The 25,735-nt window shown below is 46.5% G+C and overlaps 1 protein-coding gene across 4 annotated transcripts; it reads right to left on the minus strand.

Moving 5' to 3' along the window:
- Positions 1-631: 631 nt before the first annotated feature.
- LOC137857918 (cystathionine beta-synthase-like protein) lies at positions 632-25,069 on the minus strand. Of its 4 annotated transcripts, XM_068685111.1 has the most exons (18): positions 24,918-25,069; positions 19,861-19,991; positions 18,711-18,922; positions 18,029-18,135; positions 16,250-16,384; positions 13,971-14,050; positions 13,235-13,369; positions 12,609-12,678; positions 10,937-11,028; positions 9,951-10,076; positions 9,225-9,309; positions 8,914-9,019; positions 8,064-8,138; positions 7,222-7,356; positions 6,169-6,277; positions 5,376-5,405; positions 2,750-2,834; positions 632-1,583 (listed from the first exon to the last, which is right to left on the minus strand). In XM_068685111.1, the coding sequence occupies exons 2-18, from the start codon at positions 19,900-19,902 to the stop codon at positions 1,474-1,476; spliced, it is 1,734 nt and encodes a 577-aa protein (XP_068541212.1). In that variant the 5' UTR covers positions 19,903-19,991; positions 24,918-25,069; the 3' UTR covers positions 632-1,473. The 4 variants fall into 4 exon arrangements, 2 of the variants coding, with proteins under 2 accessions (XP_068541212.1, XP_068541222.1); XM_068685121.1 differs by lacking the exon at positions 5,376-5,405; XR_011097377.1 differs by lacking the exon at positions 632-1,583 and having other exon boundaries at positions 7,245-7,356.
- Positions 25,070-25,735: the final 666 nt, after the last annotated feature.

Here is a 25,735-nt window from a genome sequence, read left to right on the forward strand (position 1 = left end):
GCAAATTCCATTGCCACAGGGAGGCCAGTGGGGTAGAAAGAAATCAATATACAGCAAGTAGAAGGTAGTAAGTGCCATTGTGTTTTTTTTTGTTTTGTTTTTAAATAACACCTTTGTTTTCTCTTATCTGATTCATTGCCTTTTTTTTTTTTTTTAAACACTATCTTACCACCAGTAGCCCCAGCCAGCTGTAGTGTTTTCTTACTGCAGTGGAAAGAGATAAGCTAAGAATGTCACTGTTGCTGATGATAATCTGTATTCTTGGCAAAAGGCCGGTCAGCATACGATGATTAGAGCAATCTTAATTAAGACAAAGAATAGCTACTCTTCTCCTTCAACCACAGAGCGATTCCACCCATCATTACCACTAACAGAAGTCAGAAGAGCGCGGTGTGGCTGAGCTGCTACTGCCAGCAAACTTTGCCATGGCTACATGGGTCAATCTCTAGTGAAAAAATCCAGAGAATTATGGAAGTGGTAAAAAGTTGTAGCTGTATTCACCTGCTGCACATTACATGAAGGAGCTCCAGCTTGGGAGTACTTGAACAGGACATCAAGAAAAAAAAAAAGAAAATAAAAGTGTTCACAGCTCTTGACAGATTATATTTGGCTTCTTTTTTATTAAAAAAAAAAAAAGAAAAAAAAAGAGCAGGCATAAATATAGATAAAGAGGAGGGTGGGAGGTAAGGAGAAGGTCCGATATGGAACAGCATTCTTCAGGCAAGAGGCTCAGTCTTACTTTCTAACCTTTCCACCCATGCTTATCAATGTACAGTTGGAAAAAAAAAAAAAAGGTCTATCTTTGCAGTGAAAGCTGTTGTGCTGTGTAGAAGAAAGTCACTATTTTGTCTGTCAGTTCATTGTCAGGCCTCCAGTCATGTCAGTTTTGTCTCAGAGGACCAGCTGGTTGAGCTGAACACCAACTCTAGCTCTCACACTTGCCCCCTGTTTCACACTGATCTCACCGAAAGGGAAACACTCTCCACACCCTAATACCATTTTGTCTCTACACTCATTGTCTAACTTAACACCCCTGCACAGAGGGGAGAAAAAAAAATAATAAAAAAGCTTTCCAGAGCTCTCCTGGACCTCTGCTTTAGTAACTCTGTATCAACATGTTTAATGCATCTGAAAATGTTTTTGAGAAGCCGTACTTTGGAGACAACGGGGAAGGAACACACCAGTTAATTTAGGCAACATTTTTACATACACATGTATAGGTATAAAAATAAATTGTCTTAAGAAATATCGTGTAACCTGATTAGTAAACAAGTTCCCAGAAGCTGTGCAATACGCTAAAACGCACTGGCTGTATAGCTGACACCAGGATAGCTCATTGCTTATTTCCAGAATTTAAAAAAACACACACCTTAAGGACAGAGCATTCGACCTAAGAAATAAACCTGATTATTTTTTTGTTGTTGTTGGAGATTGCAAAACATTGCTGACGAGGCTCCGGGCTGCTCCTTGACTTTAGTTGGACTTTCTTTCCCGTTCTCTCGCGGTTACGAAGTTGAGCAGGTCGATGGCCGTAACGATGCCAAACACCATTTGCCGCTTACTGGAGGAGCCATCAGTGTGATCTACACGGAAACAGAAAGAGGGGATTTAGGAGGCACACACGTTAAATATCTTCCCACATGGTTTTAATGGAGCTGGTTGTAAAGCCAGGTGCCCAAGTGATGTCCCCTGTATGTTGAGGGGAGCCCCGAAGTCATCTTGGCTGACAGTCACAGGGGGAATGGCGTGGACTTTCAGTTCAGAAAGGCCCCCTAATAAAAGGCCTGTAGGAACTGAAGCAGAACAGAAGGAAAAATAAGGGTCCATCGTAGTTAATTTCAACATTAAAATTCAAACCAAACCCTTTGTTACAGAGCATATTTTCCTCATATGTTAAGTTTCTGCCACTTTATTTGAAACGGCTGCAAATTGATAATATCCCACTTGAACCAACCATCACTGGAGCAGGACATGCAGCACTACCATCCTCCTACACCCCTGTCAAATACAGGGTGAGCATAAAATCACAGTGCAGCATCTTCCCATTCATATCTCAAATCTTTACCCACCCTCTGAGCATTGTTGCACTGAGAGCACAGGTTCAGGGGATCTTACATTGCGACCATAAAGCTTTGATCTGGAAACCAAACGATCTGAAGGACCTCTGGCCCTTTACCTGTGGTCTAGAGTACCTCGTTTCTTCAGTCTGGCTGTATTGAGATGCTTCACCTACTTATGCTCGATTTGTTCAGCCAGCTGAATTGTCCTGGACTTTTCATTCACCCTTTTTTTTTTTTTTTTCAATAAAACAAAATTATTCGCATGTAGCTGTGATATACTCAACTTCTGAAGATTTTTTTTTAAACAGTCACTTCCAGTTCAAAAAGGACACAGCGTAAAGGGTTATGAAAAGGATGAAGAGTAGGGTTTGTAGCAAAAATATAAATTGTAAAAATATAAACTGTCCAATGAAAGGGAATAAGTTATTTTAAATGAGATACAAGAGAAAAATATTAAACTATCTTTAGAAGGTGACGTCAGCATTGACATCTATTTCTTACTGCACTTCATGAAATTGAAGATTTTGCATTAGAGGGAAAAAAAAAAATAAGAGTTAACCTGGGACACACAAACAGCATTTGGCTATTTGGCTTCCTTAAAGCATGTTTACACATTCACACTTGCATGTGCTTCTTATTATCATTCTTAATAAGATTACATCTTGCGAGGTGCAGGACATAATACTCACACTGAATTTGTTCATGGACCACTAGAGCAAAGTGGTCTATCTCCAGGATATGAGAGAGCTTCCCCAAGTTGTCTTTCAGGTTAATCTGAAGAAAGAATTACAGAACTTCAATAAAGCAGTCCACTATATGTTTATAATTCCCATATACTCCATCTAGTGTTAAAAACAGTACGTCAGCATTTATATTCTGCTCACATCCTAAGTATTGTAAAACACCAGCAAATCAAGGTTGAGTTAAAAGATCAGAGATTTTTTCCTTTGTCTCTGATTTCCAGGAAAAGAAACAAAACAGCACGTGAAATCTTCAGTCTGATTCTGGAAACAAAATGAAGGTAACGAACAGCTGAAAAATTTTTATGAGGGAGAGAGTAAAAAGTCATCCATGTGTAACAGGAGTGTGTACCATAAAACTCGAGATTATACTCCGTGATTTTACTTCAGCAAGACTGGGAAAGTGAATCAATCAGGCTGCAAATCATTGTGGAAGTGAATAAAATCTGAGAACGCAGCAGGGTAACAGAGAAAAGCCCAAACCAGCCAAAACCAAAAATGAGAGTGAACATTACTTGGCTAACACCCTATGCTGGTATAAATCAAGGAACTGAGAATCTCTAATTCCTCTTTAGTGAAACGGTTCAACTTGGCTACGACTAAACAAGAAAGCACCCCGTGTTGGCTCTACAAAAAAAGAATACGGGCCCTTCTGAACCACTAGGCTAATCGCCGCCTGGAAACATCTGAAAGAACGCATAAAGCTGTTCTTCCTCCACGCTTTGAAGTAGTTAGCAGCAGCAATGCCTCTATTATCCAGGTGACCCTCCCCAGCTGACAGCAGCAGCCGCTACCGGACGTACTTTCATTAAAGGGGATTAAATAAATTTGTAGTAAAGAGAAGTGTTGCACTGCAAATGAAAATCAGCTTTTATTCTGCAACCAGCTCAACTTTTGACTGGGAGATAAACACCACCAACACGAACAGTTGGGCTGGACGGGAACCCAGCGCTCTGCTTTCCAAACTGTAAGTGAGAAGAGATCAAAAGGAGGATTCCCAGCAGCCTTAATTCCCTGTGTTTAAAAGGACGAGCAGGCTACGGTGCATACCAAAGCATCGATCCTTAAGCTTATGTGTAAGGCACGGGGGGGAATTTGGACTTGCTGCCAAGTCACGTTAGCTGTCCGTTACCACCACTGACAGGCAGTTTTGTGCAAACCTAGCTCTGAAGCCTAACGTTTGGCTTTAGGTTCAAAGCTCGCCGAGGAGCAGAGCCCCTTGCCATCTCGTTGTATGTTGCCAACAGGTCTGTCTTCAGGGACTGGATAAGCTAAACGACCAGGACAGGCAGCCCATAGGCAGGACGGGGACAGCTGTAAAGACCTAAACGTGTTTTTGAAGTGTTCAAAATTCTCACCTATCTCACTGCTGCTTATTTAATCTCCCTAACTATTTTGCTCATGAGTTTTCCCACATTTTGTCTTTTATTATTCTTATTTAAAAACGTGCTAAATCCCTGTGGCAGTCAGCCTACAGACGTGACTGGGGCCACTTGTCTGGCCCTAAGAGCAAGTGACAAGGCACTGCTCACGTTCCTGCAACTGAATTATCTCCTTTGCCAAAAGGAGGCTCTCATCCACTGAGGATGCTGAGAATTAAATGTTTTAGGACACTGATCAAAGTCACCCTAGGGGAACAGGCTAGCAAACACTAGGTATAGTAAAAGGAAAGTGCCAGTCCACACCCCAGCCCTCTTTTCTGTTAAAGACAGACAAGAAACCTGCTAAGGCTATGTCTGCACCACACCTAACAGATGTTAGCAGCTGACACAAAGCTATTTATTCTGGGGAGAAAAGGGGTAAAAAGACCCCAAAGTACTCGAGCTAACACCTGATTCCACAACAATGGTCCTGCTCTCCACTGACACACAATAGTTGTTTGCATTTGCAAGTCATTTGTAACTTGTCCTTCAAAGCCCTTGGATGTTATCCTGCTGGTATCTCTAAAAAAGGTAGAAGCCTTCATCTTCCAATCTCTCAGAGTAAAGGAAGAAAATAATCGTGTCCATCTTCCTGCATTGCTAAAAGACAGTTTTGCCTTAGTAGTCACAGGCTAAGTAGATCTTTTATTGACACATGTTGTGGTACAGATCCTAACTGCAGGATATCCTAAGTCATTTCAGTGACACAGATGATCTTTTCTCCTAATTTAATCAGTAAACAAGCCAAATAAGCTTGACTGAAGTGGTAAGAAAAGCAAAATCCACAATACTTCTGAGGTTATGTGCATTTAACCATGTTTTTCCATTAAGTCATCCACTCAAATGAAAAATAACCAGTGAACGATGCTTTCAGTTAGCATGTTAGCAATACCACCACTCGCGTTGCTCCCCTTCCATCCTCCACCAAGAAAATGTCAGAGCTGAAAAGAAGTGGTTAAGCTGTTCTTTACTGAAGAAGCATGAGTAAGTTCAAGCTGTCCATGGAAAAAAGCCACAACCTCAGAAGTGCAGAGAATCGGCTACTACGGCTATCACCACTGTAGCTACAGAAGCGATTGCACAACACCAGCCCCAGAAACTCTTAAGGTGTCCAAGTGAGGGAGGACGGGAACTGAAGAGTGTTTTTTACGCACCACATTTCCACCTGACGCTTCATTATCTGCCTGGGAAGGAAAAAATACATTTACATTTGGTCTACGAAGAGCTAGCATTCCCTCTCAGCCTCAGGGACTCGGTAGTTCACAGGCTGACCAGCAGCTTTACACATATTGCCTGAAGACAGCACCTCATCTACTGTGAGACTGTTGAAACTGAAAAGCTGGTGGAAGCTAAGTCAAGCATTCCATGTTAAGAAAAATCTTTCTCCTGTAAGCGAAGCAAAGAAACAGCAACAATATTTATATATTTCAGAGGAGCATCCAGCTAGGAAGTTGTGTGGCCTCTTGCGACGTGATATTGGATGGACAGGTGAAACTGGCTAACATCAAAATTCACATATCTTGACAAAAACAGCTTCCACCAGCCATCCAGCCCCCTGTTTTAGGAAGGTGTGTGATACAAAAGGCAAACAGTTGCCCTTTTAGAGTTGATACAGAAATGATTTAATAAGAGCTGTTTCAACATCTAACTGTCTTTTCAGCTGGATACTCATCGCCCAGATATATGCTGTTTATTTTGGGAGAGAATAAAGTGCAAGAATGGCAGCAGAAAGCCTGCTGAATTAATAGAACAGCCCAACATAGAGCCACAACACAAGCCTGGGAGCTACTGAGTGACCTAGGACAGAGTTTAAGCAAATCCCATGTCTATGCTCAGTAACAGCTGTTCCTTAAGGTCCCAGGTAAACCTCACCCAACCCGATGCCACTGCAGTGTTAGGACACCCACACTAGTATTTTACACCAGAGGATGGGAAATTGTTGCTTACCTGTTTGAATTGCTTGTAGATCACTTTGCTGACTTCATCTGAAGGCTGAACTTTTCCAGCAAGCAGTGAAGAAAGCATGTTACCTAGGGTAACCATGCCCAGAATCACCCTGGGGAAGAAGAGAAATAAAATTAGCTGAACAATACAATAGCCTTTGTTCCTGTAGGTAAAAGCACTCCCTTTCAGCCAGCCTGCAGATGTCAGTTGAGCTGTTTCACTGCATAAAGCACCATGATTGATGGGATATAATTGGATTTTATGTCTCTGCAGGAGATACCTGGAGTCCAGTTCTCAGATGTTCTGGCGACTCACACAGAAGTCAGCGGGTGCTGTGGGTGGCTGGCTGGCCCTCCTGAGCATCTAGCTCAGAAGAATACCTCTAGCTCTTGCAGTCAGAGAGACCTTTTGAAAAGCAGACCTCATTGTTTTATGCCTTCATTTGTCCTTTTTGAAAGGTGTGGCAAGGCCAAAGCCAAGCCCTCCTCAATGTTGATCATTCCCCTTCTCCCTGCAAGCATGTTAAAAGGACTGTAACAACTAATCCCTGGTGTTAACACTGACTGGAAAGAAACCGAGCAACTGTTCGTTATTCAGCCTGTCTGACAAGGGACCAACAAGGCACACCAGTTTCCTGGGAGCAGCCTGGGTTGTAGGGATCACTCCATCTTACAGTACCACAATGCCCTCAAGAAATTGGGTGAAAGCTGTGGTGACAATGGATGGGTTTGGCCCTGTTTGTTTTAAACGCAAAGTTTTGTTTTGATAAGTTAAACGGCTGTTGTAAAAACAGAGCCATCCTGCAGAGACACACTGAGTGAGCATACCATAATAATCCCTAGTGGCTTACTACATGAAAGGCAGGAGAGCCCCAGCACTATAACACATTAAGCCCACCACTGGTGTGGCAACATATAGAGCAACATTTCTGCACCATGTTACTGTAACTGAAGAAAGATGAGCGAAAGCTGATTATATTTCTGCTCAGCACTTAAAGACCTCCCCTGGGACCCGGTGAGAGAAGCGATGGATTAATAGAAATGGATGTGGACATACCCAGATTCATCAACAACTGGTACCTGGTCGAATCCCTTCTCTCGGAGGATTTCAATAGTCTTTGCACAGGTAACAGTGGGAAGCACAGTCAGGGGAGCCGAGAGGCTTAACTCCTGAACACTGATGTTCCACCACCTGGACAAAACAACAACAAACCAACGCAAGTCTAATGGAGAGAACAGAACCAGATGATCATGTACCATGGAATTCACCACCACGGGAATGACAAAAGGCTGCAAGGACTCTGCCAGAGTCAGCAGAAGCTTGAAGGCTTTCCAGTTCTTACATCAACACAGGAAAGTTACCCTGGTGTGAGAAGGCTTTAAGACTGAGCCAATTTTTCTAGCTCATCTACGTTGTAGTATTACAGACAGTTAGTGAAGACTAGGCTCCCTAGTTTTATTATTTATATCTTACACAAGAATAAAAAATTTAGATTCCTTCTTAAAGAGCTAGCCATATTTACAGACATTACAAGTCTACAGAAGATCCTCCCTCAGCTATGTAGACTTAGGCTTGTAGTGCCTTGCCCTCAAGAACTCTGGCTTGGTAGAGTTCTCCAAATACTACTTTTTTCACTTCAGACACAACCCCTTTCATTCAAAAATCATTAAGTATCAAGTCGTCTTCCGCTACCATGCAACTCAAAGAAGGAAATTAAGGAATCTAAGCAGATTTGATTAATATCCGCAGTTATACACCACCACAGTAGCATGAAAGGTTAACTAAAAACCAAAGGAAACAAACCCAAATTGCAAGGAGATTTCAATTAGCAACTGCCACAGAGACAGCTGTTAAACAGAACAGAATCACGAAAATCCAGATGTATCTGACATGCTTACCAAGGCTTTTTGACAAGGTCTTCTTCTTTCATGAACCCTTTCTGAATCATCCATTTGTCACTCAAGAACTTGGACCTGGACAGCATCAGGTAATAAAAAAAACTCGTTAGCAGGCTGAATATCTAACAGCAATACTAATAGCACAGAGGTGACTGTTTACAGCTCCCTATCACTAACAGTTAAAGTGTAATTGAAAATACACTGCATTTGCCATCCAAGCTTACCAGCCAGGGACATAGTGAAGAAATACTCATAGGAAGAAAAAGGAATCCCATAGGAAATGAAGCTTCAACTACACCAGTCCCTTGCAATATGATAAAGAGACAGCCTGGAACGGAGAAATCTGTACTCAGTCGAGGTCTTTCTGCAGTTCATAGTCAGCTATCACAGCAGATGACTAGACAACACAACAGCATCGTGTTGGATGCAACAGCAGTCATGCAACACCGCAAATGACAGCATGTTTTGGTACGCATTTCAGTGTGGTGGGAGAGAAATTTCTTCTTGGCACAGCTCTGCGCCCTCACAGTGCCCTCAGTGCCTTAAAAGAGACCCTTCCAGGAATGGGATAACACCAGGGATCCCAAATAATTAAGCTTGAAAGCAAATCTCCATAGAGAGCTTAACCAACCAGTTATGGTTATATATTCGGTCAGACACCAGGAGGAGCTCTGCTTCAGACAACTCCCTGTCAGACCTTTTCTAGATAGCTCAGAAATTGTGCCCCAAACGCACCCCTGGCTTTGCTGCCTTGGTGCTAACAAGAGGGATGCATTCACTTCGCCACTGCTGTAAGAGAATCTGAGGAGCTGCCCCGTCTTTTTCCCAGAGAAAATAAGCAGGTTCTTACATGTAGTTCCTGATAGAGTCAGGGAGGATAACAACGCAGCGCTGACCTTCCTTCAGCTCTTTGGCTGCCTTCACGGCTGCAGACATTGCACTGCCTGAGCTGCCACCTGCCAAAACGCAGATCAGAGGCAAGACTGTCAAACCACAAGGGAAACGAGACAGAAAGAATGAGAGAGAGGAGGAGAGGCAGTAGAGGAGCCTGGAGCGAGGGGAACAGCTCCTGAAGTGTACGGAGGTCTCCCTGATCTGCACAAAGCCGTAGCCTCCCACATGTTATTCAGAGAACCCCAAAGGACTCGTGTCTGCTCTTACCACACAGCAGTCCTTCCTCTCGGATCAGCATGCGTGCTAATGCAAACGACTCCTCATCGTTGGTCTTGTACCACTGGTCCACTGTCTGGGAGGGGGCAGGAAGACAGAAACGAGGGGCTCTTTAAAGGAGGGGAGCTACAGAGCTACACCATCAATTCAACCCCACACACTCCTTGAGGTAACAGCTGTCCTACTGAGCCACATGCTCGGGTTTCCATCCTTCAAATGCCTTTTTTATTTTTTATTTTTTTGGCCAAAGTAAGATGACCACATTAGCACAAGTCGCCTTATTGAAATCTGGCTTTGAGAACAGGCTGTTGTGAGACGGCCAGCGAGTATCAACCTGTTTCCTCCCCTCTTGGAGGGCTTCCCAGGGACACAGCCTCTGCTCAGAACTAGACATAGTCATGCTGCTTTTGAGGGGGAAGGGTAAGATTTCATAGCTAACAATACTGTTACCTACTGGCTTTTAGAAGTAATTATTACATTCTAGCAAAACGTTACCTGTTTCACAGCATTTCTCCTAGCATTGCAAAACAAATGTGTTCAGTACAAAAGCCCTCCAAGGACTGATTTTCCTGGTAGGAAAGAACGGGAATAATTCTGCCTCCTAGCCCTCTCCTTTCATCCCAAAGAAAGGCTTTCTCAGGTTTCTCCTCCACCTTCCACCTCACTTCTGCATCCCAGCAGACCGCAACGAGAAGTGAACCAAGAAGCACAACTTACAGATCTATCCAGCACCGTGGGGACGAAATCGTACCCGATCCCCTCCACTTCGTACATCGTCTTGTCAGTCCTGTTCAATTCTTCCGGCTGAGCAAGGATGGAGCCTTCGGGATCAACACCTATGATCTGGAGGAAGCAGTTCCCACTTTGGCTACCGTGCCACCCAGCTTTTTGGGAGCACAGCTACTTGCTCGTGAGCGCTGGCCGTGTTACGGCAGTCGGCGTCACTCTGGCTGCTCACACTTGGCTGCAGGCACAGCCAGCTCACAGCAGACTGGGTCTGCTGCTCACCTCTTCCTGGCAGCGTTCCCCTCCCTGCAGACAGAATGCTTTGCTGCTTCTGGCCCCTTGGCAAGCCTGGCTCCGCAGGCTGTGGACACTAAGTGAGTATTTTAACCAGGAGACAGGGTTTCCAAGCCAAACCTGTCCTCTTTCGCATGCCAGGCATCACTACAGTCAACATGTTTTGTGCCAACTGCAGGCACATAAGCTTTACTTTGTTTTCCCTCTCCCTCCCTGAATATACAGGAAAATATTCATGATTGAAACAGGATACCAGCTTCCACGAGGAAATCTAAAACTACCCCCTGCTACACACACAGGTGGGTGTGCTCAGAGCAAGCTTCACTTGGTGAAGAACTCAGCCCCTCCAGAAAGGAGGCCAGGGCATGGCCAGAGAGGGAACACGTGGCTGTCGTATGCACCAGAGAAGTAAATTTCTGAAACACCCCATGAAAGAGTCAGAGGGCCAGCTGTCACCTGCTAAGCCAAACCTGAACCCTAGTCACCAGCAAGACCAGCACATGGTGATTTCAGATGGAACCTGAAAACCTTTCTTTGCTGCTCAGAACCACCCTCACACCGAAAAACTCCAAGAGCTTCTCTGAGAGACCCAGGGCAGGCTTGCAAGGAGTAATGCAAACCAGGAAGCAGAGCTGTCTGAGGCTCTCCCAGCTGCAGGGACCCGCTTTAGACTTGCCACTTACTTTGCAACCTGGACACTTCTCCTTCAGCTTTCTGGAAATGCCAGTGATGGTACCTCCTGTGCCAGCTGTAGCCACCAGCATGTCTATTTTTCCTGTTTAAGGGTGAGAGAGGGAAGACAGCTGTGACACCTCCCTGAGGATGATGGATTAAAAATCGACTTGCAGTTAAGTGTGGACTCACTTTAACAAAAACAAAGGAAGTGGCAGCAAAGGGACAAGGTAAGGCTTTTTGCTTCCCAAGAGACCTACCACGAGACTATCTTGCTCAGTACCCATTTACTTCAAAAAAATCATTTTGAAATGTCCTTCGGTGGTTTGGCAAGGTGTCAGTTTGCAGGGCTTTGGGCAGAGAGTCCATAGCCTCAACACCTGTAGTTTACCTTTTACTGTATTTGCTGATACGGAATAACTCCTCCTTTAAACACAGAAAAAGCAGCCCATTATCATTACTGAACGAGTGCCAAGAGCACGGGATAGGTGCCCATCGAGAGAACCCTTAACACAGCTCTCTCATTTTCATGGGAAGAAAAACGCTGTTTTGGTCAGGAGCACCCAGCAGAGCTAACACAGGTCTGACAGCTCAATCTTCTGTCAGCCCCTGCAGTTTCCCTGGTGCATCCACTTCACAGCTTTGAGTAAAATACGTTTTAAAAGGGCAATTCCTATACAAAAAAAAAAATAGCGTTTTCAATTCAACAGAACAACACTGCACCAGGAAGGTTTGATTCAGAGCGAGACTGCTGCAAGATCAGTAATAATGACAACAGAACAGTGCCCAAGCTATGAGGGAAAATAAATAGAAGCAGGAGAGTAATGAAGCCTACAGCTAGAACTTGGCTATATTCTCAGCTTGTGGGATTACGCTTTGTTCAAGTATACTCATTTTAGCTTCAGCTTTCTCAAAGTTTGCCACAGAAAGGCACACTAAGTCCTCTGAACAGTCAGTGTTATTCTGGGCAGAAGAAGGGGAGCCCTTTGAATGGTCCTCACCCTGATCAGAAGACATTTAATAGCTGATTTTCTTATTCCAGCAGCCAAGGTCTTATCAGAAGAAGTTTAACTGTACTGTTTCATAGGGCAGGTGAGCCTTTCCTATATGTTTTTTTTTCCTACCACCTGTGGCAAATGCCTACATGGTAGGCTGCAGCATCACAGCTCCTAGATTCCTCACCTGGGTGAGCTAGCCCAGCCGAAGCTCTCTGCTGCCACAGCTCAGTCATTTCTGGTACTCCAACTGCCTAGAGCTGAGGTGGAAATGACCCCAGCAGAGTAAACTGGTCTTACTGGTGGCAGCAGCAACACAGAGCAGCTTGTACTCCTGATGTCTCCTGTTTTAAGGAAGCTTTGAGCATAAGGGAGTATATATATGAATGTGAGAAATGTGAAAATACCCATTTCCATATCTGTGATCAGAAAAAACTGACCTGTTCTTTCATGCCACTCTAGGTAAGGCTTTTGTAAACAATTTAAACATCACTTAATGGAAAAACCGTTTAACTACGACTACAGAACTAAGGCAGTCCTCTAATGATGCGCCGCGGATGTATCGCTTCTGCTGTACCAAAATCCGTGCAATTCTCAACCCCTCGGGTCCCAGCCTCCAAGCACATAAACAAAGAAAATACAAAGGGCTGTGATTGAAGAAGCAGCTAGCAGCGGAGCACGGACACACCTTCACACTGCTGCAGGATCTCCTCGGCTGTGGTGTCGTAGTGCGTCAGGGGGTTGCTGGCATTGCGGTACTGCATCGAAAAGACAGGACAGCCAGTAAGCAGACCAGAGAGACACCAACATTCACACTGTGAGGCATCACAGGAATATGGTAAACACTTCTCAAGCCCCACAACTGCTACAAATACTCTTTCCAGACTGTTTCCTTATCTGTTACCCAGTTCCACGCCTGAGGGGAGGTGCAACCTCCCTGGATGACCTAATTTAAGGGTATTCCTAAGGTGCCAGACATCTCCAACACCAAGATCAGTCCTGGCTGCGGGGCAGCTTCTTTTAAGAACATGACCCTTGTACCTGTTCTTCCACACAGGACTGCCAATTCTGTGGAGAAAGCCACCCCATACTTTTTGCTGTTTTTGCAGACAGGCTCATTGCTGCCCTCTGGTGATTACAAAACCTTGCTACCCTACAGAGCACGGTGACTGCTCAACAGCTCCATCCCTGGGGAGCAGATTTTTAATCCAGGGACACCCCTGTGCTGTTGAACATTCAGCCATGAGCACCAAGCACCAAAGCTACAACACCTCCCCCCGTGCCACACCTGCACCTGTGCCACCTTGCTCTTACCTGATCTAAGATGTGCGCGTTGGGGATTTCATTTTTCAGTCTCCACGCCACTCCCACGTGAGATTCAGGAGAATCAAATCTGGCAGTAGTTGGGGTTCTCACAATCTCAGCACCCAGAGCCCTCAGAACATCCACCTGCAAAAAAATACAGACTGTCAGAAAACCCAAAAGCACTCTCTCAGCACAGAGACCTCGTTACAATGCAGGGAAAGGAAACTTCTTCCCTTTTACCTGGCCTGAAAACAGCCTACCAGCAGCTCTCTGATGTCCTAGCCTCAGAGCATCACTGAGCCACGTTATTGGGTCTGAACTCAGCTTTGGAGCTAGATGTCAAACTCCTGTTTCCATTCTGGAGCTTTGGGACTACCACTCCACACTGAGAGGCCTTATTCAGGCAGAACTCAGCACCCTCTTGTGCTGGTCACATACACTCTGCCCTTTAACAGTATTGTAAAATAGATATTATATAGAGAGATATTATATATACATAATGGTGATGGCTTTGTGCTACTTCTCCCTCCAGGGCAGAGAAGAGTTAGTAACAGGCACAGGCCTTCAGGGGACATTGCTCATGGCTGCTCTCACTTGTGCCACTGAGATCAGTGGTTTTGCTGACACGAATTTCTAGCACCTTTGTTGCTAAAGCCAGAGCACCCGTTTGCAGCAGGAACTCAGCAAGTGCAAGCATGCTTATTATTATTTTTTTTTTAATCTTGGAAATAAAAGCAGATCTGACCTTCTCCATGCTCATTTTCTCTGGCATCACAATGATACAGCGGTAACCCTTCACTGCTGCAGCCAAGGCCAGCCCAATTCCTGGAAGCAAGCAAAGACACGCAGAGCATACAGTGAGATGCAACAAAACCCAAACCTTCCATGCTAGCTTTGGCATGCCCTTGCTTTAATGAGATTTTCACCAGTGGCTGGAGTACAGTGTCTCTAGAAGGGGAGGCAAAGGGAATGTTTCTGGCTTCTGGGAAGATTTACAGACACTGCCGATCCCTTGAAGAGCAGAACCAATAGAAAGTTTAGCCAAGGATGGGGGAAAAAAAATAGTTATCTATCTCAATATGTGCAGACCACTGGCTTTTCCATACACACATCATTTTCCTTCTGTCTCTCCCCCATCTCATCACCTCTGTTCTTACAAAAGCAGTTTGGGAAATGAATGAATTTTAAGCTGAAGAGGACTAGAGCAATCATTTTTACATCCCCTACTATTCTTCTGCATTAAATGCCTGAACTAAGCAACGTGCCTAAACTAAGTCCCGTTTGAAGGACAAGATTTAAGTGCTCTGTGTGATTGTGGCTCTAATGGATTATGTCAATTTGTTATGAGTGAACTGCCTGAACTGTTAAGACACTTCACTTCTAGCTTAAAAACCTGCACTTCCAGTCTGATTGCTGCTTTCTCAGCATGTCGTCAGCTGCCCACCTGTGGGGCTAAGCTCAGAAATATCTTCCCAGTTGAGATGCTTACAGCTGTCACCTCCCTGCTGGATAAAGAAACAGATCAGGTCAGCCAACATGTGTCTGAGAGAGGGCTGCATGACATCTCCTGTGCTGTTTTGGGTACCAAGCAGAGCATCAACATGTGCCCGTGGCAATGCCTCACAATTTAGCCTACACAGAAGCTTGCTTGTTCAAAGTTTCCTTTGTTTCTTCTTGGTTTAGGATTGTATAGGAGTGAAAAAATCTTTAACTGTTCCTCTGAGAAGCACAACTCACACCTCGGGTAATTCAAGTTCTTTAAATTCTATTTCATTTTTTAAAGGGGGTGGAAGCAAATCTTTTTCCAGTGCATTACAGATAAATACAGACACCAGAATGAAATAAACCAAGAAGCACTAGCTTCCCTAGTGCCAAAGAGTACAGAGAAGCCATGCAGCATCCTTCCTTATGGTCTGTGATGAAGAAAGCATTCTGAGACTTAAACTAACAACTTGGGCTTCCTGGTACTGACCTGGAAGCACAACATCAAAAGAGGACTCTGGCTGAGGGAAAAGTAGGAAGCAGAGAAGGCAAAAATCTGATGTATTAGTATCTCTGAGCAGTGGCCTAGGGCCAAAGCCAGTGTCCTCACTTTACTGTCTGCCCTGGTCCTTGCTTTTGAATGGACGACTTTCTGAAGTAAATGACTCGTACCTCCTTTGCATCTGCTTTCTTTTTATTTTTTTTGGGTTCCAAGCAAAGGCGAGCTATTTATCAGGCACTGCCTCAAGTGCCGTAGTACGAACTCAGATACTGGGAGAACGCAACGTGGGTATTTTCTGTAACGTGCCATTGCTCAGGCAACAGCTATGGCCACAGTCAAAAGGGGCTTCAATTTTAAGGCAGCCCCCACAAAGTACCTCCCTAATGGCAACAGATATGACTACTCAGTTTTCTGGTATAGAATATATACATTTCTGTTCATAGATCAGCTCAGTCATCTCAGTACTCCATTAACAGGAACTGGACTGGACCAAAAGATCAAAAGAAATGTTGGTCCGTCTGGCCCAGTAAACCATCAAAAAATACATTTTGTGCATCAAAAGGCAAAAGATGATGCCCAACAAGTAGTTTAAGAAGAGGACAGGAGATCCAGGGACACCTCTCCAGAACACATCAGATGGCTGAGTAATTTGTAGCGCATCTCAGGGACCTCCTCAGAGGATGCAGTGCATTTATATTTAACCAGCTCAGTGGGGAGTATTCCTCATGTTTACTCGCCGCCAGTAGAGCAGCTTAATATATGGGCAGCAGCTTTGATGCAGGAGCCCAGTTAACTCCAGCCTGCTCAGATCATCAGATGCTCTCTCTTCCCTGGCCTCTGACTAGTGGGACTGTTCCTTCCTCCAGCCCTCCAAAGAGATGATGCTGCCACAAGGGAAATCTGCTGAAGATTTCTGCTGAAGGGTTCCCCTTCCTCCCTTGCACAGGCAGCCTTCCACGCTCCAGTCTCAGCTCTGCCTTCTCCAGGAAAGCCGCCAGCATCTTTTCCCCACACTTTGTTAGGATCTTCCCACCCCCTACCTGTGTTTCCAGAGGTTGGCTCTATGATGGTGTCTCCAGGCTTCAAGATCCCAGCTTTCTCAGCATCCTCCACCATCCTCAGGCTGATGCGGTCCTTCACGCTGCCCCCCGCGTTGAAGTACTCACATTTTGCCACTGGAAACAGAGAAACCAAGCAGGGTTCTTGAACAGCAGCCATCTGCCAACAGGCTGCTGATCCTATCGCACCTCCAAGAGCAACTTGTAACATGTCTGGCCCAATTCACCTCCCTCCTTACAGCAAATGAGGATTCACTGCACTGCATTTCCACCGTTACGGGTCACAGCACAGCACGTTTGGTGCTTGATGCTGGCCACAGAAGCCAGAAACTCTCCCCCCAACAGCCAGCCTTTCCATAAAATGACGACTTCTTTCTGTTTTCTAAAGGGTTCCTGCACTCCTCTTAGGCTTGGGTCCCACAACACTGCTAGCCAGAACTGTGGTGTAAATGCCTGAAGTAACTAGGAAAATAGAACTAACATTCACATTTTTAAGAAAAAGGTACAGCTTTGAAGAGGCTTTCAGGGTAGGGCATAACTGCATTATCTGAGCGTTCCCTAGGCTCCCAACCTTAGATGCTATCGCGCTGGGGAAACTTGGTGTGCTAGCTCTAAGGAACACCACGGAGCATGGAGTGGAGTGGAGACACCACGGCTAGGCTCTGTGATCAGGTGGGACCTCGATTGTTCTTGTGCACAAAGCAGCACTTTTTGCCACCCTAAGCCAAAGACCTGTCATGTTTTGACAAATGCTGTACCCTAGTGTTCTTTTTGCTCATTATAATATCATTATAATACCAAAACACACCTCCATCCCAAAAGCTACCCGCCTCCAAGGTGCGACCACCCCTCACTGAGCATGCGCTCTGAATTTCTCGGAGCCTATTACTTTAAACGGAGACGGGAAAACTTTACACCAATCATAACTAAGATATGCTTGACTAGAGCCACTCAAGCTCCACCCAAAAGATAGAAAATAATATAAATTGGCCCAAGAGAGAGGGGATGTGAGGGAAGATACCACCCCGAGGACATACAGCATCCTTAGGACCTCCTGACTCCTGGGATCAGTCGACGGGCTGAACCTCTCTTCCCCCCCCATTGGGACGCCTTTGGGTGAGATCTGAATATTTGCTTATAAATCTCTATATAGAGTCTTTGATCCTTTCAACGCGTTTATTTCTAGGCTGTGCACCCATAACACCTATAACACCTATAACATCTGCAACACCTATAACATCTATAACACCTGTAACACCTATAACATCTGCAACACCTATAACACCTGTCACATCTGTAACACCTATAACGCCTGTGTATTTCATACATACTAGCTTGCTTTTGCAGACAGTCACTATCGCCGGCAATCCAAAAGAACCTGATTATCTGTTGCTGTAATAAACCATACTTGATTGCATTGTGATAGCTTTCATTAATGCGACTTGGGTGAGGGTGATTATCCGTGATAATTCAGTGTTCTGAATCTAACCAGACCCCCAGACGGTTAATGCATTGTTGGTGAATGTCTGAGCGGGCCCCCAGGTGGTTAATACGTTTTTGGTGAATGTCTGAGTGGACCCCCAGGCGGTTATTACGTTTTTGGTGAATGTCCGAACGGACCCCCAGTTTTGGTGAATGTCCGACTGGTTCAGTACTCTGAATTCAAACGGGCCCGTGACGGTTAATCAGCTACACCCCTTTAACGCGACAAGAACTCCCCAGCATTTCTCGTTTCTGCCTCCTGCCTGCAGTAGTACTCACAGAGTTCACACTTCAGCCCAAAGTGCTTCCCAATCTTGTTGATTCGCACCAAAGGGGTATTGCCAACTTTATTCAGGATGTTCGGCAGGATGTTTGGAGGCTCTGGCCTGGCACACAGACAAAATCAGAAGAGACCACGGGCAGGTCACACAGTAGCAACACACAGCACTTCTGATGCTTTATTCTACCAAGCTTTCTCCCTTTCCTAGCAGACTCGGACATTCTCTTAAATCAAAAGATCTGTTAGAAATTTGTAAAGCAAGTCCCTGACCCAGAACTCAAGGATTAATCAGACATCCAGCTGAGTGCTGAGGCAGGAAGGATGTGCTCTGCGCTTCCTCCTGGCATCAAGTGGCTTAGCACTGCTCACAGCCTGCTGTGCTTTACGCAGCCAGCATTACCAGTGCAATCGCTCATCCAGTCAGGGAACAGTTTGCTGGGTTATTTAAAATAGTTCCAGTCCATGCAGTTTCATGTAACTTCTTGTGTGCAAGGCCCCTTGTATGCTTAATCTGGGTTCTCAGTTTTGTTTATTCATTGAAATTTAAGAAGCGCCAGCACATCTACATGCAGAGCAGCATCGGTTTAAACCAGTCACCTTTTGTTTAACCCGCACGGCTCTGAAATGAACCAGGGTAAGTCTGGTGCTGAAAACCAGCAAGCAAAGAAGAGCAATACTTACAGAGTGATATGACGATGGGGGGAGGCAGAGATGGGTTTCCCGAGCTTCCACGTGCATTTGCTAGGCGTATCAGGACGGATCCACTTCCTTTCCTTATCGTTAGCCTTACAGTCCTCTTGGTCTGTCCCTCCAGAGAGGAAGAACTTGCCAGGAGCATGAGGGCATGAGTTTGTGTCTGGCTTGAGCTGGGTAGGAAGCGAAGGCATTTCATCCTTAGAAAGAAAAAGATAAGAGTCTGCTGTAAATCATATGCCCTGCTGTAATGAGGCCAGAGTATCTCGAGACTATCAAAAAGAGTCCTTATTTTGGCTCCATCCCTTCATCAGATATTTATTTCTTCTCCAGTGTGTCAGCTTGCTGCTTTTCTGAGGGGAGCCTACCCAAACTGAAATTACCCTGGGGGTGTTTTTCAGGAGAACAGCATGGTCTATAAGCCAAAAGGGGCAGCAGCAACAACAATTAGCCTTTAACATCCAAGAACAGGTTCTGCTGCTGGCTGCAGGGGATCCTGTCTCCCTGCCTAAGACCCTGGTATTAGTGGAAAGAGCATGGTGAGATGAATCCTATCTTTAAGTGTCCCGGTCTTGTTATTCCCTTGTGGGAAAAAGGTCACACAACGAATGGGTATTTGAATGCTCAGCTGATGTCTCCATATTATTGTGAGGATGGAAAGCATTTTAATATAATTTTCATTTGCCAAATACTTATCAAAATGTGAATCTTGAACGGCTATGCCAAGTACAAAGCTCAAGACAGCACGCCTAGTGACAAGATAACTTAAACTCACTGAAGCACATGCTTACTGCAACAAGCCTCCACGAATATCGAGACCACATGCTGTGGGAGACACCCCTCCCACACAAAAAGATGGCCCTTGGAGATAAAGCTTCTCCTTTCCAAGCAGAGAAACAGAGTAAGACTACTCAGTGGCTAATTAGCAAGTGGTGCCAACACACTCTGCAGCTTCTTATGATCTTGAAAACTCTTTCAAGAAGCTCACTGGTTTCGACAGCACCTGCCTCAAGAGAATTCCAACCCCCTCACTTCCCTCTGCCCCAAGAGATCTAGAAATCCCTCTGAAAGCAGACAGAGCTTTCCTAAATTCTGGTGAGAAAAAGGCAAATAGTATTCCCCAAAGACCAGTGTATACCTTAGACATTGGAAGAGGTCTCTCTGCCATCAGTTTCTCCATTTCCTTCGGCAAAGGCACAGCAGACTGGACTTGGACTTTCTTCAGCAGGAAGAGTGCAGTGGGTCACAGGACCGGAATCTTCTTCAAAGCTGCAGATCATGCAAGTTAAACGAACAAACATCAGGAAACAGTTTATCCTAGAGAGAAGACAGTCACCCCACTTTTATGGGGAAAAAAGCCACAAAAAAAAGCAAAGATGATTTGTAAAGGCAGGATAAAAAAAAAGGCACGCAGCAGAGGTGTCACACAGAAAGTCAGCTTAGTGTCATCTGGCACTGTTGGACTGTCTGTGCTTCCATAAACTTGACAGCCACAAAAAGTAAAAGAAAATACTTCAGCCCACAGCAGATATGCTTCTAGAGACATCAAGGGCAAAAGGGCTGTACGAGGCCATCCACAGAAGACCCTTCATACATTTTAGGCCAAGGCTCTGAAGAGGAACATTCGCAGGGTTCTCTCCACCCTTGAGGAGACCAAACTCACCAGTTCCTCCCAACACCAAATTGGTGCTTTACATGTAGCTGCAACGATGCTGGACGTAGTGCACACAAACACTCCACCCACAAGGATGCCCAGCAGGCTTTTTGTGTTTCAGAAGTTAGCGAATACCAAATGGAAGCAGTAAGTTCATTTCTCCCATTCCAGCCAGCTTCGTTTCTCCTAAAGGCAAAAACCTGGCTGGAGTCTTAGGAAACGCATTTTCTCTCTCACATTTGTTTTTCTCATCGCTGTTTTGCAGCAGGATTCACATTTTTTTCCATTACTGAACGGTGCTAGCCCTGGAAAGGTTCTCATCCCCACAGTTATGCCAAGTGGGTGCAGAGCAGACACAGCTTAGATCAGGTAGCACTGATGGTCTGCTGGCAGACTGGAAACCAGCTGAATCACAGGATCAGTGAACTTTAGCATTTGATCCTGCAAGTTAACATGCACCACTGCTTTATACGCACCTATTCCTTTCTCATGTGCTGATTTGAAGAAAATGCCTATGGCACTTGAACTGCTCCCCTTTCGGACAGCAGACTCTGAAAGTGCCAGCTTTCAAGACAAAGGCTTGAAATAATTCACCTTCTGGATGGAAAAACTTCCACGTCACCAAAATGATACTTTTTGCTTTATTTGGGTTAATACGTGCCCCAGAGCCAACACAGGCTGCATCCTGTACTCGACTACTGACGAGGACTAGACCGCGAGGCACCAGTCCAAGAGCGCTGCTATAGCATAAACATAGGCAATTCAACACCACCCGTCTTTGCTAGCAGAGAGAAGAGTTTACTTCTAGCTCCAAAGCAAGGCCCAGCCTTCACTTCTATTTCTAGAAGGTGCCTTGTTCACGGTTCAGAATATCACTTTTTTTTTTTTTCCTAAAGCAAAAGTATTGGGGAAGTTTCAAGTTTTCCTCCAAGCCACTCGTACAAGCTCCTTCAGACAGCTGATGCAATAAAAAAAAAAGTGATGGACGTGGACACTGGCTGCCTTGGCTCAACACTGATGCCAGACAGTATTTATCAACCTCATCTAATACAGACACCGTGCTGCCAAAGGATCAAACCATTTCAATACAGAAGAAGAAAGCAGCAAGGGATTACAGACCAGAAGCAGGATTTTTTTTTATTCTGCTTCTAGGTTCTCATAAAATAGGAGGGGGTGAGAAGCAGACTTTAAATCACCAAACCTCAGTTTCCTGCAAGAGGGTCCAAAATGGTGGAGAAAGGGAAAGAAAATTTGTGGCAGTAAAAAAACTGCAAAGGTCTGAAGTAAGTACTTGTTTGTACTGCCTGCAGGAAGGAATTGAACCTGGCTGCCTTCAGAAGCCGCCTTTTGGAGGACTCCCTCAAAACTGGGCAAGACAACGCCATTTCATTTCCTCTATTATAAGGCAATAAGCTGAAATAAAATCCACCAGCAGCAACATCCATCACCTCCTGAGCCAGGAACAGCAGAAGCTAAGGAAAAGCTGTATTTAGTGCCTTCAACTAAGAAGCAAGATTCTCACACATCTTTTAGAGGAATGGCAATGCTTTGATGTTTCATCAAAGCTTCAGTCATGGGGCTAGACCTTGGAACAAAAATGAGGCGAGAGAGGGAAAAAAGTAACCATAAGCATTGCCAGCAAAATCCTGTCACCGAATACCAATCTTAAGCACATCATTCGTTGGAATGAAAAGCTCCTGTTTAACAAATCCGTTCAAAATGCATTATTAGGCACGATTTTAAATAACCCCACACCCACTCACCTCGAAGTAGATAGGTAGGCACATATGCATTTAGGAAGCCAAATTCTACCCATATGCTAGCAGAGAATCAGTCCCAGCTACGGTCAACCTGGTACCTTAGATCCTGAAGAAGGACAACATCCCAGGACAAATTTGGGAATTTTAAAGGGAATTCTTACCACAGAGCTCAGTGGAGATGTAGGAGCAGCAGCAATGGCTTGTTGCGGTACATATGAAACAGGTCAGGAGCCCAGTGTGCCTGGTTGTGTTCAAAACCCACAGGAAGACCACCTTCGAGCTCCTGCAGTGCTACCGAGGAGCCCTACCTTCCCCCCTCAGCCTCGGTTTGCTGGAGAAGCGAGCGCTCCCATGACTAGCTGAGGGTGTGGGCAGGGCCTGACTAGAAAAGCCTGACTAACTTCCACCATTATACCTGCAGAGGACACGAGGTGGTTAAAATCAGAGCCAATTTACACACAGTCACTCAAAGCCGAGCCTCGGAGGAGCCTGGGAGGCAGCAGAGATAGGAGATGAGAAAGCCTCGTGGCCAAGGCCACACCTCAGCATCAATCTCCACGGGGAATCCAAGATCTAAGCTATTTCTCAACTCCTGAGTAAGGAGTTTACAGAGCAGGACTGAAGGCCAGCGAGTGAAATTAATCCCCAGGCAACCCGGGCTGAACTCGCTCCGCAGATCAGTCAGGAGCTCCAGCTCCTAAGGCTGTTCGCAGGACGTGATGGCAGCACTAATGCAGGCATGCAGGGAGAGTATCATGTGTGCGGGAACATAATTAACCTGGGTCGGGTCTCAAGCCGAAATGAAGCCGTCTAAAAGGCAGGTTTAGGAGGAGGATCAGAGGGAGCTGCCCCGAGGGCTGCCTGCTCAGCGGGAGATGAGATAGGGGATCCCATTACGCTGCGGCCTGAGAGCGGCAGGCTGTGACGCTGAGCAGGGCCGGGAATGAGCAAACCACCAAAAACCTGTTGTTCTGCCTCCCCGTGCCATCGCAGGGGCTCAGAGAGCTTTGGGATCCTCACGGGTCACCAGGTGTAGCAGCTTTGGAAAGTCTTTGGGGATGCCACAGCTCTAAGTGGCTCAGGAGACCATCAGCCAGCTCTTTTTTGATGTGTTTCGGGCTTCCTCGGGCAATTTTTTTGGTCATTTTTGTTTTGTTTTTTTTTTTCCCCCCTCTCATCTTCGCTACTTCCTCAGTAGCAGCCAGTCATCTCTCTGCAGCCAGGGAGCACAGAGGGGCCACCGCTACAGCCGAGTGCGGGCAGGGGATGTCACCCACCTCTGCACGGGCACAGGTAGAGCCGCAGAAATTTCCGAGGCACAGCTGAGCCTCAGAAATTAATCAGCTTGCCCAGCGCAACACAAAGAGGGAACCGGAGCTCGGTCTCAAAAAAAAAACCTGCTCAGGATTTATAATGGGGCAGTCACAGCTTCCCTTTCTAGGATTACGTGTCCTCCTCGAGGCATCGTTACCTTTTGTTAGCACAGGACTTCTGATAAGGACAGGCAGAGAAACGCCGATCCCAGCTGCCTGGGCAGGGAGCCACCGCTTCGGCCAAGGCATGTTTTGTGGGAAAGACCAGGTGCCACCCACTCCGGCTCCACCGGCAGAGCTTTTGGCAGGCATCCCCCTATCCTCCTCGCTCCTACGTATCTCACGGGCAGACAGCAGCAGGCACCTGCCAAGAGTCAGGGGCCAGCCCGTCCAAACCTCCCCGGCAGCCTGCTGAGGCTGCCAGCGCCAGATTAATGATGTACCTGAGCTGTGCTCCGGGACACGTGCCCCTGCAACCCTTGCCACCACAGACAGATTTTTTTTTAAAAAAGTGCTGCTCTGGCTTCCAGAAAGCAATCAGAGGGTTGTGACGGGACGGCAACGAGCTGCCGACCAGCCTCGGGAAGGAGGACGTGCCCAAATAAATGCTCTCCCTAACGCAGCACCTGAACCTTACTTTGCTAACAGCGATCCCAAAAAAAAACCACCAGGTCCTGAGCAGGTCTTGGCTGCACGGGATGCGTTTTCCTCCTCTGGCACCCAACGCCCAGGCTTTGCCCGTCTCCGTACCCCAAATTTCTCCTGCTGCCTGCAGCACGAGCCGTCCAGCACACGGAGCTCACGCCTGGGCTTATCAGAGGGGCTTGTTTGATGGGCAAACACCGCGCTGGGCTGGCGGTGCCAACACGCTCCGTGGTCAAAGGCTTTGGGATCAGGAGGACAGGCGGGGAGCCCCTCACCTGCCGGTCCTACACCCAGCATTAGGGGCACGGCTCTCCAAGGGGCTCTCAGGCTTTGCCCCAAAAATGGGGGGAGGATGGAGGAGCTGCACTGGGAGACCCTCAGGGAGCCCATGGGGGATAAGAAGGAGAGCGGGGTGAGGAGGAATGGCAGAGCCCAGCCTCCCCCATCCTCCTTCATCCCCCAAATCCTCCTCCTCCTCTTCCTCCCTTTCCTTCATCCCACCCCCCCTCCTCCTCCTCCTCTTCCTCCTCCTCCTCCAGCCCAGCCGAGGCTGCCAGGAGCATCCCCACCAGCCCCCTCCTTTACCCGCAGGCACCCCTACACCAAAAACCTTCATTTTTTTTTCCTTTTTTTTTTTTAAAAAAAAAAAAAAAAAAAAAAACGGATCGCACTGAAACCACCGATTTTACCCCCAAAAAAATGAACGAAAAATTAATAGAAAAAAAAATTAAAAAAAAAAAAAAATATATATATATATATATTTTAAAGGCGTAAAGCAGCACAGAGCAGCCCCCCCCCCAGACCCTAAGGGGCGCCCCCTTACCGGGAGCGCGGACGGCAGTGGCGGGAGCGCGGATGGCGGCGGGAGCGCGGGTGGCGGGAGCGCGGGCGCGGGGTTAAGAAGAGCCCCGGGGCCCCCCCCCCAGGCCACGCCCACCCGGCGAGGGAGGGGGCGGCACGGCGCGCGGCGATTGGCCCAGGCGGGGGCGTCGGCGCTGGGCGGGCGGCGGGGGGCTGCCCGCTCAAGATGGCGGGCGGCCCCGTGAAGAGGGGGGGGGGGGGGGGGAGGGAGTGAGGGGGCTCTGTGGGGTCGGTGTGAAAATGTTAATAAAGAGAAATGTTGATTAATGAGGGTTTGTCTGAACTGCGTGGTTCGCCCCCGTGCCTCGCACGTGGTCCCTGCGGTGGAAGGAGGTGGCGCTACGCCTCCGCAGGCTGGTGCTGTGCCAACAGGCGCGCTGCGGGGTATGGGGTGCTGTGTGGGAATGGAGGGGAAGGGGCAGGGTGGCTCGGTTAGGGTGGAAAAAGGCGGTGTGGGGCCGGGTGCGACCGGTCTGAGGCTGAATGGGCAGCCTTGGGGTTACGGAGAGGCCGCCCTGGCAAGGAAATGGACCGTGAGTAGAACATGGGGTGAAAAAAAACACACCCCAAAACACCCCCAAAGAAACAAACCCCCCAAACAAACAAAAACAATAAGGAAAAACACTGATAAACTCCAAACACATCAAGAGAAAGGTGAGTAAAGCAAATAAACAGCAACGCTGAGGCATCTGTTCTACTGCATATGCTAAAATGCACACTCAGGTCACAAGAAAAAACCCACCGTGAAGCATGAATACATTGCTTTCCCCCTGCCTGCAT

Source organism: Anas acuta, chromosome 1, assembly GCF_963932015.1.
Source record: "Anas acuta chromosome 1, bAnaAcu1.1, whole genome shotgun sequence".
Classification (NCBI taxonomy): Eukaryota; Metazoa; Chordata; class Aves; order Anseriformes; family Anatidae; genus Anas; species Anas acuta.

Excerpts from the sequence above, each read along its gene's own strand:
- LOC137857918 (XM_068685111.1), bottom strand. The coding sequence starts at position 19,902 with ATGGAGAAACTGATGGCAGAGAGACCTCTTCCAATGTCTAAG. Across the intron at positions 9,310-9,950 it reads CCACGGTGCTGGATAGATCT|ACAGTGGACCAGTGGTACAA; the intron begins GTAAGTTGTGCT and ends GCCCCCTCCCAG. Across the intron at positions 8,139-8,913 it reads GACTCTATCAGGAACTACAT|GTCCAAGTTCTTGAGTGACA; the intron begins GTAAGAACCTGC and ends GATGCTGTCCAG.